Source organism: Hyperoodon ampullatus (genome assembly GCF_949752795.1).
Source record: "Hyperoodon ampullatus genome assembly, chromosome: 19".
Lineage (NCBI taxonomy): Eukaryota > Metazoa > Chordata > Mammalia > Artiodactyla > Ziphiidae > Hyperoodon > Hyperoodon ampullatus.
In genome coordinates this window covers 13,064,117-13,080,026 of record NC_136932.1, presented here as the reverse complement: position 1 = coordinate 13,080,026, position 15,910 = coordinate 13,064,117, and the positions used below count along the sequence as shown (strand labels likewise).

Sequence of the window (15,910 nt, the reverse complement as noted above, 5' to 3'; positions counted from 1 at the left end):
ACACGCCCCCCAGCGCTTAGTGTCCCCGCCACGCCGCTGACTCCGGTGTCCGCCGCGTCCTGCCGGGCTCCCTGGGCGCGGGGCACAGGCGCACTGGGCGGAGTTCCGGCGCGCGGGGGCGGAGCGGCCGGGCGGGCACCGCCCCCCAGCTGAGCAGCGACCAGGACCGCGGACTTGCAGACTTCAGAGGCTTAGGCGGCGGCGGCGGCGGGCGCGGAGGTCCGCGCCCGGCTCCAGCGGCTCCAGGGGCTCGGGCGGCCCCGGCTCCGGCGGGGATGGGCGGGCAGCCGCCCTGGGGGCGCGAGGGGCGCGCGACCTGACCGCCTGGACTCAAAGCCCGGCCGCTTGGCAGCGCCGGGTCGAGGGTCTGCTCGGTGGGCGCGGACGCGGGGCCGGCGGCCGAGCCGGAGCCAGAGCATGCGGGACGCGGCGCGGGCGGCCGGGGGGCGCACGGGGCAGCTGTGGCCGAGGCCCCCCGCCCCGGGCCCTGGGCCGCCACCGCTGCTGCTGCTGCTGGCCGTGTTGCTGGGCGGCGCGGGCGCGCAGTACTCGAGCGACTTGTGCAGCTGGAAGGGGAGGTGAGTTCGCGCGGCGCGACCCCAGCCCTTGGGTCCACTCCCCTCCCCGCGGGCCGAGCGCGCGGGGGCTCGGGGGCCCGCTCTCCAGGCTGAGTGCCGTCCCCTCCCTCCCCCGCCCCCGGTTTTAGAACAAAAGAGCCCGCGGCGTCCCGGTCCCCTGGCCCGGCGGACGCCCAGGGGGAGGCGCGCCTGCAGCGCGGTGGTGTCAGTCGACTCCAGCAGCCCGTTCGCCCCGCGCCGGACCGCGCCGCTCCCCACTTGGTTCCCCGAGAGCCGCGGCCCGGACCCCGCGGCTCCTCACTGTGGGCAGGCGGGGGTCGGCCTTCTGGCCCTTCCCGGGCTCTGCCCTCGGCGAGGAGTTGCGCGCCCCGGGCCGGGAGGAGCTGGGCCTGCGCTCAGGGCCGAGCGGGAAGGGACGGACGGGTCCGCAGGAGGGAGCGGCTACTCCGGTGGTCGGAGCGGGGGCCCTGGTGCTAACCGCGCACCGACCACGTCGGTGCGGGCGGAGACCAGCGGGCGGGCACCTTGCGCGGGGCGAGTTCGGGGCCTGGCGGAGCCCCCCGCCACGGCCCGTGAAGGTCAGGCCGCCCTTGGCAGCGCGCGCTGGGCTCTGCGACCCCCCTTCACGCCCTCTGCCAAGGCAGGCAGCCGAGGACTTTTTTTAAAAACTGCAGTGTGACAGGCAAGTCACAAGCGTGGGCGGGGGTGGGGGTGAGGGCGCAGAGAACCTCCGTCCGCCAGGGCGCCGGCCCCGAGCCAGGCACCTCGCTGTCGGAGAAGACTGCTTGGGCTTCGGCAGTTGCGGATTCAGGAGTTCGCAGAGGGAGATACTGGCGTCTTCTTCTCTGAAAACGCTATGGGCCGGGGCTGCCCTTAGATCTGGGTGTGTCCCTGTGTCCCACCGTGCAGGGCCCCTAAGTCCCTGACTTCTGATGGGAAGACTCCCGCTGGCAGACACCTCATGCTGTGGGGTGTCACGGGGTTATTTTGAGTGAAGACAGTTTTTTTCCGAGAAGGTAAGGGTTGTGCCACTGTGCTGGGTTCTGCGTCAGCAGGGCAGTTGCTGGTCCTCTTGGATACGTACAGACCCAGTTCTCTGTGGAAACTGGCAATTACCCTGCTCCCTTCTCTCCACTTCCCAGCCTCCTAGAGTGAAGGTCCTGGGCTCCTGAGCTTGGGCTGGTGTTGCCCGCCCTCCCTGCTGCAGAAGTTCTCCCAGCTCACACCACAGCAGTGGTGGTAGAGCTGAGACTGGAGCCCTGAGTGGCAGATCGGAGCTCTGGGGGAGGGTTGGCCTGGAGAATGCTGGCGCCAGCACAGAGCTGGCGGGGAGCCTCTGACTCTGACACACTCTTCTGGGGCTGCCCTCTCCCCCTCGCTGGTAATTAAACTCCCTGCTTTGCAGCCTCTGCTGGATGAATCAGTGCATCCCCAAACTGAGGCCTTGGGGTGTCCTGCTTCAGCAGATCAAAAACAGAAACCCAGTCCCACCCTGTGAGCTTGAGTTTCCAGAGGAGGAGCTGACATCCTCTTCACATCCTTGGAGGACCATGTGCCTGGAAGAGGATGCCTCCCCTGGAGCCCAGAGGGAGCTGTGAGCGAGGACTGGTTAGGGGGCCAACCTGCTCCTGGACCACGCAGGTGTTTGCAGTGGGTAGAGGAATCCCTTCACCTTCCTGTTCCTGTGCATCTTCTTATCTACCTGGAGAAGAAGGGCCACTTACCTGCGGCCCCTCTCCCTCCATCATTGCTAATGGACCCCTGGACTTGGACACCCTCCAGTGTCCTCCACTCAACCCAAAGGCAGAACCCGGCCAAGGGCGGCTGCAGTGGCTGTAGGAGCTGTGGGCGGGATCTGGAGCAGAGACAGGGCCAGGTCACATTCCTGGAGCATAAGCCCCCCTTGCATTGTAATTGCTGCCCCCAGTTATCATTTTTTTTTTCACAAATCAGCTGACAGATTCTTACTCTGGTGTGCTGGTTTGCCTGCTGACTCTATAGCACTTACGAATTTTTATGAGCTGTTCTAAAGACAGCACAGGGTGGTGCAAGCCCTGATGTGCCATGGGGTGGATTCTGATCCCCTGATAGGAAGGGAGTTGTTTTTTATGACACTGGCCACTCACATTTGACAGGCCTAATGTGTTTCTGGGTGTTGCCAAGCAATTAAGTAGAAGGTTTTGAAATCCCTCTCCCTGTGCAGGGGCAGGACGTGCCCTAGCTTTATTAGGCCCTGGTCATAAAGGTGGACCGTGAACTTTCCTACTGCGATGGGCTGGGCATTGCCGGTTATGTCACACCTGGGCTATCTCTCCTGCAAGGTGGGGAAATGAAAAGTAACTCCAGGCAGGAGAGCCTGTTGGTTTCGCCCTTGATCAGAAGCTCTTCCTGACTTTAGTCAAAAAGAGACCATCACTTCCTTCTGGTGACTCAGGGTTTGAGCCAGGCTGTGGTTGTGAGTGGTGTGGGCTCTGCTGCCACCACACTGACCCTGTCAGACAGTCCCCATAGTGACTTGGAATATGCCATCTTTCCCATAAAGGTGCTTCACAGGTGTGTCCTCCTGGGGGGGGGGGTGACACTTGCCGACTCTTTTTTAATGCATTAATTCAGTTTAAATAATCCAAGATCAAATCAGTCTTCTCAGTTTCCTAAGGTTGAATAGAACCACAGTTTTTTTCTGCATCCTGTAGCTTTGTCATAACATCAGAAAGCAGTTATTTCATTTTTCTTAGTTAGGATGTCACTTGCATGTCATGTGAAAAGTGTAACATACCATCATCAGTGACCATTACTGCTGTGGTGTGTTTTTGCATCTCCAGCACCTTTGCTGAGCAGATGTCTGTCTGAATGGAGCTCTTGCTCTGATGAGAGTGTGGACACTCCTGTGTTGGGTGCTTAGTGAGAGTCTTGTTGGTCCTGACGTTTTAGCAGAATGAGAGAGGAGAGGCCGAGCAGGGCCCGGGCAGGCTCCGGGGACGGGCTGGACCTGTTAGAGGGTGAAGTGATGGGCGCTTTATTTCTCATGTGTCCACTGTCGTTTTGTTCCTAGTCCTCTTTTAGGCGAGTGACTTGTGAGTAAATGGATGCACGTGGTCATGTACGCAGGCTGGTGGATGGCAGCCCCCAGCCTCGGGTCCGCCTCCCCCTGGGCAGCGTGGGCTGGCCATCTGTCCCCACGAGGGCCCCCTCTGCTCCTGCCAAGACGCGGGTGGAGGGTGGGCCTCCCCATTTCACCCTCCACTGTTGGGGTTAAGGCAACCTCGTGAGAGGTACCCACAGCTTCTGGTGTGGGTTCTCCACTCCCTCAACCCCTAGGTCCCCCTCCTCCCACCAAGAGGGAAGCGAAGCCTTGGAAGGGGTGGTGTTTGTGGGAGAGAGAGTTGAGGATTGGTGCCTGGGCATGGCGCAAGTGTCCAGCTGCCCCTCAAGGCTGGAGCCAGGAGAGGAGGGACACTGTGATAAAGTTTGTTTGGCTGCATAAGAGCAGAGCTGATTATAGTCATCTGTGGCAACCACACACCATTTAGTCTAATTTTGTCACCCAGCACTATAATTATGCCCATCCCCTCCTATGTGTCAGATGAGCTTGTGTGAGTTTTATGTGACTGTAATTTGTAAGTCTGTTCTGTGTGTGCAGCCCTGCTAGGCGTCTGAGGCCAGGCTGCTCACGACCCAGGGCCTTGGGGGTGGGGAGTGGAGTGAGGAGGGAGTCCACCTCCTTGACACCTCCTTCTGATGTGGTCTGCAGGGTGACTGTGCATCCCTAGCCTGCAGCTGGCCGTTGTATGAAAAGTGAGGCTTTTCGGGGCCCGGAGCATGAGTCACCAACAGTAAATGCAAACCATATGTTATGTGTTTTCTCCTCTGCAGAAAAGGTTTCTGGTAACTCACTCAGGCCAGGGCTCTGAATATAGTATTGTTTATTTCACATAAAAATCCTAAGAATGTGGGTGAACCTGTCTGAGATCTGATCAGAACCAAATTTCATGTAATAAAACACTTAGTTGAAGTCACCGTTGAGTTCCCGGGCTGCTTGGTGTTTATGACGTAACCGTTACCACAAGCTGACATTTACATTACAGTTTTGAGTAGGGGAAACTTGAACGTTTTTGATGGTTTCAATTTCTCGAAAACATAATGTTATGACTTACTCAAGACCTGCCTCCCCAAGAGCATAGCACACTCCATTTTTTCCTGTTTGCTATTTATTAGGAGTGAAACCCACTGGGCTCCCCAACAGTCCCCATCGGGAAGACAGGTTATCTGCGGACCTTTTGTGTCCCCCTCCCTTTGCTTTTCCACAATTCCTTCCCGTGTCTCCCTGTGGAGGACCTTTACTTTACTTTTGTGTCTTGCTTTGATGATATTTGTGTTTGTTTTGAAAAAAATACGATTGGCAACGCAGGGTCTTCAGGTTTGCAAATGAATGAAAAAGCAGTCAAATCATCACCTTAAGGAAAATATAAACACAGTGCCTAACGGGGATCCTGAAGACAAAACTCGCCAACAACCTACACGCCCCCCCCCCCAAATTGCTAACATTCCCAGTTCGTTTAAAAGCTGCTCCCTGGAGTGCATTATTTATTATATGTGCATTGCATTCCAGCGTGCCTCCTGTAACTTGAATCTGCTCCTTGGTCTTCACACTCAGTGGGAATCTACCAACATTTCCTGGCCCTCATTTGGTTATCTGGAACTTGGGTTGGTGCCAAAGTCCCACTAGTGTTTCCCTGTTTATTTTTTGGAAGAGCCGTCTTTTCCTTAGTTCTCACCTCCACGGCACCCCATCACTGCCCCTGTTCAGGGGTTTCCCAAGGACACGGGCTCAGAGGCCAACAGAGTGTGCAGGTGGTGAGAGGGTCTGGGAGCCAGAAACTCCCACACTTACCAGAGTGCTCGGAGCCGGTGCGCTGGAAGGAACTGGGCGGGGGAGGCCATGTGGCCACCCCTCCCTGGAGATGGGCCCTGAGCCGCAGGGTGGAGACGGTGCCAGCCTGCCTGTGGGTGAGGGGTGCTCGGACGCCCGAGCAGGCATCTCCCGGCTGACGAATCTCCCCCTCCACAGCGGACTGACGCACGAGGCCCACAGGAAGGAGGTAGAGCAGGTGTACCTGCGCTGCTCCGCGGGCACTGTCGAGTGGATGTACCCGACCGGTGCGCTCATCGTGAACTTGCGGCCTAACACCTTCTCGCCCTCCCGGCACCTGACTCTGTGCATCAAGCCCCTCAGGGGCTCGTCGGGGGCCAATATTTATTTGGAAAAGACTGGAGAACTGAAACTGCTGGTGCGGGACGGGGACCTTGGGCCCGGCCAGGCCCCGTGCTTCAGCTTCGAGCAGGGCGGCCTGTTCGTGGAGGCGACGCCCCAGCAGGACATCAGCAGGAGGACCACGGGCTTCCAGTACGAGCTGACCAGCCGGCATGCGGGGCCAGACCTGCACACCCTGTCAGGTGAGTGTGGTGCCCAGGGTTGGGTGGTGGCCTCAGGGGTCCTCTCTCATCTCCCAGACCCCCCGGTCATCTCCCACCCCCACCTCAGCACAGCCCCTGAACATGCTGCTCGAGTCCGTGCTTCAGGCCTGGCAGGTCTGCCTGAGGGCGGCCGAGGGGCCCTCCCGGGAGCAGGTGCCCCGTTAGTGCTGTGGGCAGTTTGGACTTGGGACGATGGCCACGGGTCAGAGCAGAGCTGTGATACGGTCCTGGCCCGTAATATGCTCTTCTCCCCTGGACCAATTTTGACTGTGATTTGAAATGGGTGCTGTTACCATCCAAACTGCCCCAGAATTTCTTCTGACACACGAGTTGGCCGAGTGCTTTTGGCGTCGGCTGCAGTCCCTGAAACACTGAGTTTTGGGTGGAAGTTGAGTCTGATTTACGTTCCAGAGCCATGCAGAGCTGGGATGTCCTGAATCGTGAGCCATTCCCAGGTTCACAGGCCATTTTATCTGTGGGTGTCGGTGAGGGCACCAGCACCGTGCCATGCAGGGCAGCTGAGTGGCTGTGATGATCTGGGAACCTCAGGTGAGGTCCCGGAGGGAGTCTCTGGGTGGCCGAGGGCTGGTGAGTTGGCTTTAGATTTTCCTTCCTTTTTTTTTGAGGCCAGCAGACAGCTTTGCAGGGCCCTGTGTGGAAGGCAGTGTTGGTCTCTGGAAAGTTCTGTGGGCAGAGAGAAGTGTGTGGCCCCAAGAGCTCTCACACAGGGAAAACTCAGGGTCCTGTCTTATAGATAGGGACAACCAGGCCAGGTGCAACCCTTGCTCCAAGGCACAGATGACCTCGTGGGGTCCGAGCGTATGGGGCGGGGGTCAGTGGGGCTCAGGTGCACCATCTGCTTCAATTCCCAAACTAGTTGGTAGGAAGATGCCTCCCAAGGGGAAGGTGTGAGTTTGGGTAATCGTGGGGGCAGGTTCCAGGAAGGCTGTTCCTGCGGTGACCGGCCAGGATGATGGTCAGTGGGGGGCGCTATGGCATCGAGTGTTGGAGGCGAGGCAGGGATGCTGCTCACACTCCATAGTGCATAGGGCAGCCCCACCACAGAGAATGACCTGGCCTCAGGCATCAGCACAGGACACCCCAGCACGAAGAGTGACTTATCCCCAAGTGTCAGCAGTGCTGAGGTGGAAACACCTGGTTTGAGGGCTAGGCCAGCCCCCCAAAATAATATAATTTCCACATTTTAGTGAATAAAATCTTCCATTGGAAAAAACCAGACCTACTAGGATTTGAAATGCAGACTTTCTCCTGAGTGGGAATCTACATTTTATTGTTCTGTGTTCTTGGCTCAGATGAGTTTTCAAAACCTTAAATCTCTCTCAAACTAAACTGGTCTGTTATAGAGCTTCAATGTATGACTGCCCAGGTAGGACCCCTCCCCACCACGGTCTGACTGTCCAGGTAGGACCCCTCCCCCCAGGTAGGACCCCTCCCCCCCAGGGTGACTGCCCAGGTAAGACCCCTCCCCCCTGCCCCTGTGCCTGCCTGGGTAGGACCCCATCAGGAATGCTGAAAGCTGCTATAAACCCCAGGACTTGAATAAAACTTTAACCACAACAGCCTTTATCTTGATCACCAGCGAGTGATCACCCGGCTCGTTGGTGGGGGTGGTGGGGGGACGCTAGAGATAAACTTGCAGTAAAAACAAAATCTGGAAAAACCCGGTCACCAAATTCGATGTGTCTGGCCATGGTGATAGTTGGCTGATGGGGTAGATATTAGGAACTTGCTAACATTGCTTTTACTGATTAAAATGTTGATGGGTTGAGGCCATTCGGCTGCTGGTCACATGCTGTGTCCCGCTGGAGCTTTATTCCACTTTGCTGTGAGGCTCCCACCAGATTCTTGGAGGCCACGGCATAAGGTGCTTTTCGTGCTGCCACCTGAGTGCTCCCGTTGGCACAGACCAGAGTCTCTGGTGGAAAATCCACAGTGGAGTCACAGCCTGGGGTGACTCAGAGCCTGTGGCTCAGCCCTAGGGACCTGAGACTTTGTTTCTTTCCCCCTCCCTGGGGGCAGGGTCTGTGCTCCCCCAGATCCCAGGTCTACGTTTCCAGGCTAGGGCAGTGAGTGGGTTTGGGAGAGGCCCGTGGGGTCGCAGGGAGAAGGCCCCGTGTGATGGGGTGGGTCGTCTGGCCGGGGTGCCATACAGGACACGTGGCTGTGGCTGGACGTTGGGCTGCTGGGGTGCCCTTGATCTCCCAGACATATGCCTGCCTGGCCCTGGGGTGCCTCTTTAAATCTGGGGCTCACAGGGATCCCGGAGACCCTGGGGATGGTGGGGTGTGATTGTCCATCTGCCCAGTGGCTGGGGCGCTGGCCTGGGGCAGCACAGATACAATGACTGTCAGAACTTGAGATGAGGATGCAAAAGGCTCCTGGGGTGTGGGAGCTGCAGACCCAGCACTTCTCTGTCCCGAAGGAGACAAGGGCAGCAGGGATCAGGGAGGCCGGTGCATCCCTTCTCCCCAGGGATGGGCCCCTAAGCTTTTAATGCCAAAGGAATGGGTACGTAATGTGGAATGCTGGTGCCAGCCATCTGGCATCAGTGACCTCCCCTGGACCAGGCAGGCTCTCAGATGGCAGCGCTCTCCTGTCTGGCCCTGGCTGCAGCGGGGAGACACCAGTGAAGCCAAAGCCCCAGTGTGTGTGCCGTGGAGGTGAGCACATGCCCGTGACCTGACCTGCTGGGGAGGTGAATGAGCCTTCTCCCTCACTGATGAATCACGAGTTCCAGTTTGTGCTGACATGAAATTAAAGAGGCACCGTGGGCTGGGATCCCGAAGGAGAGGTGTGCGTGAGCCTCGCTCACCTGCCACAGCTCTGGGTGGTTCCCCAGGGAGCGTTTATGGTGAGCATGTCAGCCTCGTGTCCATCGTGTTGCATAATTGGCCTCCCTGTACGGACTGGGACTCACCAGCCGCCAAGAAGAGGCCAGGACGGAGAGGCAGGCAGATACAGAGGGGCAGGCGGGTGGCAGTGGGACTTCAGCCCCCCGGGGACTCGGGATTTGGCTGCCACGTGGCAGGAAGGGGAGGACCTGCTCCCCTGCCCTCCCCCCTCCTCCGAGGGCCTCGCCAGGCACCTGAGTAACACGGCACTCCTTCCTGTGGTGCTGGAAAAATCTGGCAGGATACAAACGGCAGGCAAGCGGCCAGATGCAACTCACTAATGGAAGAAGCTCCAGGCCACACCTGGACTGTGTGCTGAAGCCTCACTGTGGACCTGGCCAGGCTGTCTGAACCACCCTCCCCAGGGTCCCAGCACACTTGGGGAAACAGGCACCACCAGGACCCCCATTGCCTAGTGGGCTGGGGGATGTGTTAGGGTGGCCAAAGAGGGAGGGCGGGGGTGTTACTCGGTCTGGTTCTAGGGGACAGATGCAGACCCCGTCTCTGTGGTTCTCCTGGGGCAGCTCAAAGGGGCTCTGGAGTCCAGCATGTTCTTTTACTACTTAGGGGCTGAGAAGCGGGGACTCACAGGCTTGGCCACATCCACGCTCTGGGGTTTGGGCTCTGTGTGATGCCCACCCAGAGCAGGCCCCCGGTGTGCAGGTGAGGTGGCAGGGGGAACAGTGGTGTTTTAGACCCACAGCCGGAGGGGAGTGGGGGCAAGAGGACTTGCCCCTGTGCCGGCCGTGAAGACCCAGAAGTGACTCCCATCGCTGCTCGTGGGCGCCAGATGGGGTGGCCTGGGTCCCACAGTTTCTGATGTGCTTCATCTCGCCATCCCCTTTGAAACTGCTCTGTTGATGAGCCAGGGGCGAATGATCCCTTTGGGGGGCCTGGGAGGTGCAGACCCCTGCTGGGATCCCACTTGGGCACCTTAGAGTTTAGGGGCAGCCTTGATGGGCCATGGGGCATAAACAGCAACGTTCAGAAGTGAAAAGAAACTTCGTTATTTCCTGGAAACAGTAAAGGAGAGAACTTAATTAATTTTTCCCCTAAGATTCATTTAGATTCCTGCACCAGTGCTTTTCCAGCCCCTGTAATCATTGTAAAATTACTTTTCATCTTACCCAGCTCTGGACTCTGGGGGTGGAAGGTGTGACTCCTCTGGCTTCCTCACCAGGAAGAGGGAGGGAGGGGAGTGGGTGCGGGCGAGATAGCTGGTGAGGCTAAGCGTTCCCTGTGCCCGCACGTGGGAGATGGGGTTTCACAGGTGGCGACCAGCCCCGGCCAGGTCCCACAGGGTCCTCTGGGGTGATGTCAGCCTGTGGCCTGGAGTTGGGATGAGTGCAGGGTTGTCATGGATCAGAGGAGGCTCTCTGCTCAGCGAATACCGCTCACATTCTGGCAACGTTGCTCCCTTTCCTCCCCTCCCTGTTAAAATGCTTCGTTCACCACCTGTCGCGGCTGCACTGAAGACCCCAGAGGGTGTCTCACACATCGTGTCCACCCCAGTCATCCTTACCTGGGCAGTCTCACCTGCCAGACCAACATCCCACCATCTACAAACTTGTCCTGGGCATCGGGCTACCCAGGGCCTGACAGAGGGGTGCTGCCTTCCCCACCTGTACCTGCCACTCTCACCTGCATCCCTGCTGCAGCCCCCGGCTGGCCTCCCTGACCCTGTTTTTTCCTACTTTATTCAGTTCATTTTATGCATGTTCCAGAGTAAACTTCCTGACGTCCACATCCCAGCCCTCCCCTTTCCAAGAACCACAGGCCAGAATTCCACCCGGCCCCTGGGCTGCCCCCTCCCCATCTTCCCCACAAGGAAACAAGATTCGATGTGTCAGAAACCAGCGCATTCCACTCAGCCTCCACGAGTCTAACTCCAATTAATAATTGTTTCCAGATTGCTTCTCTTGGCGTCCACAGCCTGGATTCTCCACAAAGGTGCCTACACTTCATAAAGCTCAGAGTCATAAGAGAGTCTTGCGGGGGGGCTTTGTTAGCTCAGCTGTCAATGGCACCAGCTCGCTGGAGCTTTGGGCGGGAGGGTCGGCAGGCTGCTGACCGCGTGCCCCCAGGCCCACCGGGTTCCTCATACATCCTGTGTGGGACTGGGCGCGAGTCAGGGCAGGGAGCCCAGGACGAGCTCACGCCACCTTCCTCCCCAGCGGTCAGCTGAGGTCCCGGGGCCTACAACCCACAGAGAGCTCGAGGCTTCAGGGCTTGGTGATCATACGCACCCAGGCCTGGGTTTTGACCACGGTTTGTGGCCTGGGCCCGTCTCAGCTTCTAAGCTTGTGCGGACCTTGCCTCCCGTTCACCCACGCTTGGAGTTTGCATGGCCTGGTTCCAAGGCCCCAGGCAGGGGCCTCTGACCCGGTGGGCACTGGGGGAGCCGCCAGGATGGGAAGTCTCCCCACTGCCGCAGGCCCCTCGGCACACAGGCCGGAATAAAACGCCGCCTCTTGTGGGATGTGAGCCTCCCCGATGTCTGCAGGGCCGTGCTCCCCCTTTTCCTCACTCTGGGGTCTCTGTCAGGCCCAGCGTGGGCAGCAGGCCCCCAGCGGGTTAGAGGTGGGGGGCCCCCAGTGGGCCACCCTCTTTTAAGAAAGGCCTTGAGGCTGGGGGTCCACACTCGTGACAAAAAGCCACAGGTGGGCCGAAGGCTCCGGATTTGGAGCTGGGGAGGGAGGTGCTCGGTGCTCTCAGATGCTTCAGAGGCATCCAACAGGCTCTTCTTGTTCTGCGGCTTCTCCTTTTTCCTGATAACTTAACAGAAGCGCCCGTGAGTCATGCACTCCCTGGACTAGACTGGGACATGCACATCTACCCCCGCCTGGGGGCAGGACGGGAGGGCTGGTGCTCTGGATGTTCAGGGCTGGTGCTCTGGATGCTCATGTCCATCCCCAAGGGGTCCCAGGATACCAGAGACTCCAGGGTCTCTGTTGCCCCCATACATATTCCAGGTCCCGGAGGCCCCTCCTGTTCCCTGTGCATCTCCCTGTCTCCTCGAGGGCCCCCGAGTCACTGCAGCCCCTGGGCAGGTGACAACTCAGCCCGGTTCAGGGGCTTCGAGGGCAGCTGGCCAGGCGTGCTGACAGTTGTAGCTTCATCCAGGCCCAGTGGGTGCCAATTCTGGGGACTTCGCAGGGCCTTCAGAACATGAAAAGGCAGAGGGCAACTTGTCCTAGTGAGAGTTCACGCCTAACATTTCTGTTGTTAGGGAATTTGGGCCCAACCCTAGAAACTAGAAATAGGTGAGGAAACGTGCAACATCAGCCAAATAATAAACTTGTGTCTCCCCAAATCCACCGCTGAGTTAGGAGTGCCATGGTCCTGGGGAGTCCCCAGAGCCTCGAGGTTTCTGTCTCCCCCCAGCCTTTCTGGAGGCCTTACACCAGTCTGAGGCAGTAGGTGAAAGGTGGGGTGAGAGCTGTACCGGGGGGCAGAGGTCCACCAAGAAGGACTGGTTTGTCTGGAGTAATCAGCCCCCGCCCAGGTCTGGGGAGTCTCAGAGGGGATCCTGTGAACTGTTCTTGCTGTGAAAGGTGTCTGGAGGTGTTTGGAGGTGACCACCTGGTCCTGTCGGTTAGACGAGGACCCCCACAGCTGAAGCAGGTGGACGTGTCCCTCATGCCCACCAGTGCCTTTAGCAGGGTCACCTGGTCCTTCTGGGCAGTGCCTTGACCCCTGTGGAATCCTGGTGGCAGATGGGACCGTGGGGGCAGGCAATGTGAGTGGGAGGCCCTGGCATTTTGGGGCCTGGCCACAGAGGCTGAGTGAGCTCTCGGCCAGGCTGGTGTCAGGGACGTGGCCTCAGATCAGCTCGGGTTGGTTTTGGCGCCAAAGAGCCATTTACACATGAGCCCAGGGGTTGTTTGCCCGGCATGACGACAGTAATGAGCTAAGTGTGATCGAACGCAAAACCGCACTCTCCCTCCCTTTTCACGCCATTGCAGGTGGCCCAGGTGAGACTGGGGCCCCTGGAGATGTCTCCCCATCTGTGCAGCCGAGGTCGAGGCCCCGCCTGCTCTTGGCACCCTGGTTTCAGAGGTGTGGGGCCTGGACAGTTGCTCCCGACGTCAGAGGACTTATAAGATGTCGTGTGGTCTACATGCTGTGGGCGGGAGGGTCCCATGTTCATGCACTGGCCCCGCCTGACCCTATTCTCTCCCCACAGCCCCGTGCCGCCCTTGCAGCCACACTGAGGTGCTCTTGGCTGTCTGTACCAGTGACTTTGGTGAGTGTGCTGGCGGTTCCCGCCACATGGGGGAACTAAACCCTCTGGGGGGAGGAGACTCTGCTGAAGACCCTGGGCTTGGCTCCCCTTCCATCACTGATTGCAGTCACAGGAAAATGCCTTCCTTTCCGCTCTTTAGAGTGACCCCAGCCCGAGAAGGGACCTGTGTGCAGGGCGGGGAGAGAGCTGGGAATTCCTATTTAAGGTGGGAATTCCTATTCGAGGTAATACTGAGCATTTTCCTACTTGGCGCGTGAGTCTAAGTCCTGGCTCTAGCCTCTCCTCAGTGCCCTGCCTGCCTCCAGGTCCCCTGCAGGCACCACAGCAGGCGTTGGAGGCCCTGGTAGGGCCAGGGTCAGGATCAGGGACTCAGCTGCCTGCTTGTGATGTTGGCACAAACGCTCTCAAGTTAAGGGTGGCAGCATTCAGGGTGAGTTCGATGGAGCTGGCCCAGCGGGACCTGGCTCTGAGCCCCCCAGGCTCCCAGGGCAGTTGGGTGGTGGAAGTACAACCCTTTCTTCTCGCTGGCCCTGCACAGAGGGGATCTGGGGCCGGGCGGTGTCCCTGAACTTGTGCCTGCTCTGCCCTTCTCCGCCCCATCACCTTCCTCCCCTGTAAGCTTCACCGTTTCTGTCTGATCTTGATATGGAACCGCGGCAGATCTTGCGTATTAACTGCAGTGACTTTTCTTGTTTTAACTTGAAAACTTGGTGCACAACGTGATTCATATCTTCTGTTTTTCTCCACTTCTGTGGCCGGCCCTTGGTAGAAAAGCATCTCTGCCCACGACGGTGTGAGTGACGGGGAAGACCCCTAGGCAACATCTTGTGTGTGGATTGTGGTTTTTAATGAAAATTTCTGGAAGGCAGAGTTCAGGGTCAGCTCCCGGTTCTGCTGCTGGGGGTGAGAGGCTGGTGCGTGCTGTCTGCTTGGTGAGCACCCCGCTGACCACTGACCTCCCCCCCCACCCCATCTCCTTCCTCTGCAGTCGTCCGAGGCTCCATCCAGGATGTCACCCATGAGCCAGCGCAGCAGGAGTCAGCCATCCACCTGCACGTGAGCCGGCTCTACCGGCAGAAGAGCAGGGTCTTCCGGCCGGCCCCAGAGGGCGAGGGTGGCGGCTGGCGGGGGCGCGTCTCCACGCTGCTGGAGTGTGGCGTCCGGCCTGGGCACGGCGAGTTTCTCTTCACCGGCCACATGCACTTTGGGGAGGCCTGGCTCGGCTGCGCCCCGCGCTTCAAGGATTTCCAAAGGATGTACAGGGACGCTGAGGAGAGGGGGCTGAACCCCTGCGAGATAGGCACAGAGTGACTGCTGGGTGACCGCTGCCACAGCGATGGATACGCACACTGGGGTGGGTGCCTGGCGCTCCGGCTGGGGAGGTACACGCTGGTTCTGGCCAAGGACTCCCTGACGGATTGACTGGAGATGCTGTAACATGCCAACTAAGTTATTATATTTTTTTTAAAAAAGAAATGTTCATAGGAAGCAAACTCCTGTGTCGTAAAATGCCTTCGTGTGCCGTTTCGTACTGTTTTCTGAGCATCTGCAGTCACTGCATTCGGCTGGTGTGTTGGGTGAAGTGTGGGGGCCGTGGCCCACAGCCGATACCCGACACCAGGCTTGGGTACCATTCAAAGTTTTTCTTATGATGGAAATTTATGGAGCCAAATACCTATGGTGTTTTCATTTTGTTTTTGCTTTTTAAAGAATGAACTTTGCCGGCCATTGGTCATTTTGGGGCTGCAGGCTGTTTCCATTCCAGGGAATAAAGACCAGCCTCTGACGGATCAATGGTGCGTCTGTCTTCGGCCCTGGTCAGTGGTGTGTGGCACTTACCTAGGGGCCCACGTCAGGGCTTCTCTGAGGGAGCCCCACGGCCCTGGCGTTAGGGACCTTTCACACTGGGCCCACCTATAAGTGAGGCTGTTGCCCCCACACTCGGCCTCTACCAGATGTACCCCCCGCGTTCCTGGTGGACCACCCCTATCCCCTTCAGCATCTGCCCTCCTCCTTCCTGTTAACCCAGATCTTGCCCTTCGACCTCAGCTTCCCCCAGAGGCCTGAGCCCAGGGCAAGTGTCTAGTTACCCAGGGCCTGATCTGGGCCCCATATCCTCAAGGATGAGTCAGTGTCCTGCAGCTGCCGAAACAAATGACCACAACCCAGGAGCTTAAACAACAGACACTTATTCTCTCATGGTTCTGGAGACCAGAAGTCCAAAATCAAGGGCCACGCCCCCTCCAAAAGCTCCAGGTGGAGACCCTTCCTTGTCTCTTCCAGGTTCTGGTGTTGCCAACAGTCCTTGGTCCTCGGCCTGTGGACACATCACAGTCTCTGCCATCCTTTGGCCTTCTTCCCTCTGAGTGTCTCTGTCCACATTTCCCTCCTCTCTCTCACGTCCACATTTCCCTCCTCTCTCTCACAACCACCAATCACTGGATCGAGGCCCACCGTGATCCAGTAAGACCTCATCTTAATCACACCTGCAAGGACCCCGTTTCCAAATAAGTTCACATTCACGGGTCCTGGATAGATAGGAATTTTGGGAGACACTGTTCATCCCAGTACAGGCGTCGCTGGGGTGTCATGTAATCAGACCTGAGCCTGCGATTCCTCCCAAGCAGCTGCTGAGATGAACAGACCTGGGAGAGGCTGACACCAGTCAGTGAACACTGAGCCAACTGCACCGAAAACTC

The 15,910-nt window shown here is 58.3% G+C and overlaps 1 protein-coding gene across 1 annotated transcript; it reads left to right on the top strand.

The window, feature by feature from the left end:
• The first annotated feature begins 281 nt into the window (after positions 1-281).
• Positions 282-15,001, top strand: METRNL (meteorin like, glial cell differentiation regulator). The gene is made up of 4 exons (XM_079725123.1): positions 282-578; positions 5,647-6,032; positions 13,152-13,211; positions 14,200-15,001. Exons 1-4 carry the CDS (start codon positions 418-420, stop codon positions 14,520-14,522), a joined length of 930 nt encoding a protein of 309 aa, XP_079581249.1. The 5' UTR covers positions 282-417; the 3' UTR covers positions 14,523-15,001.
• The last annotated feature ends 909 nt before the right edge of the window (positions 15,002-15,910 follow it).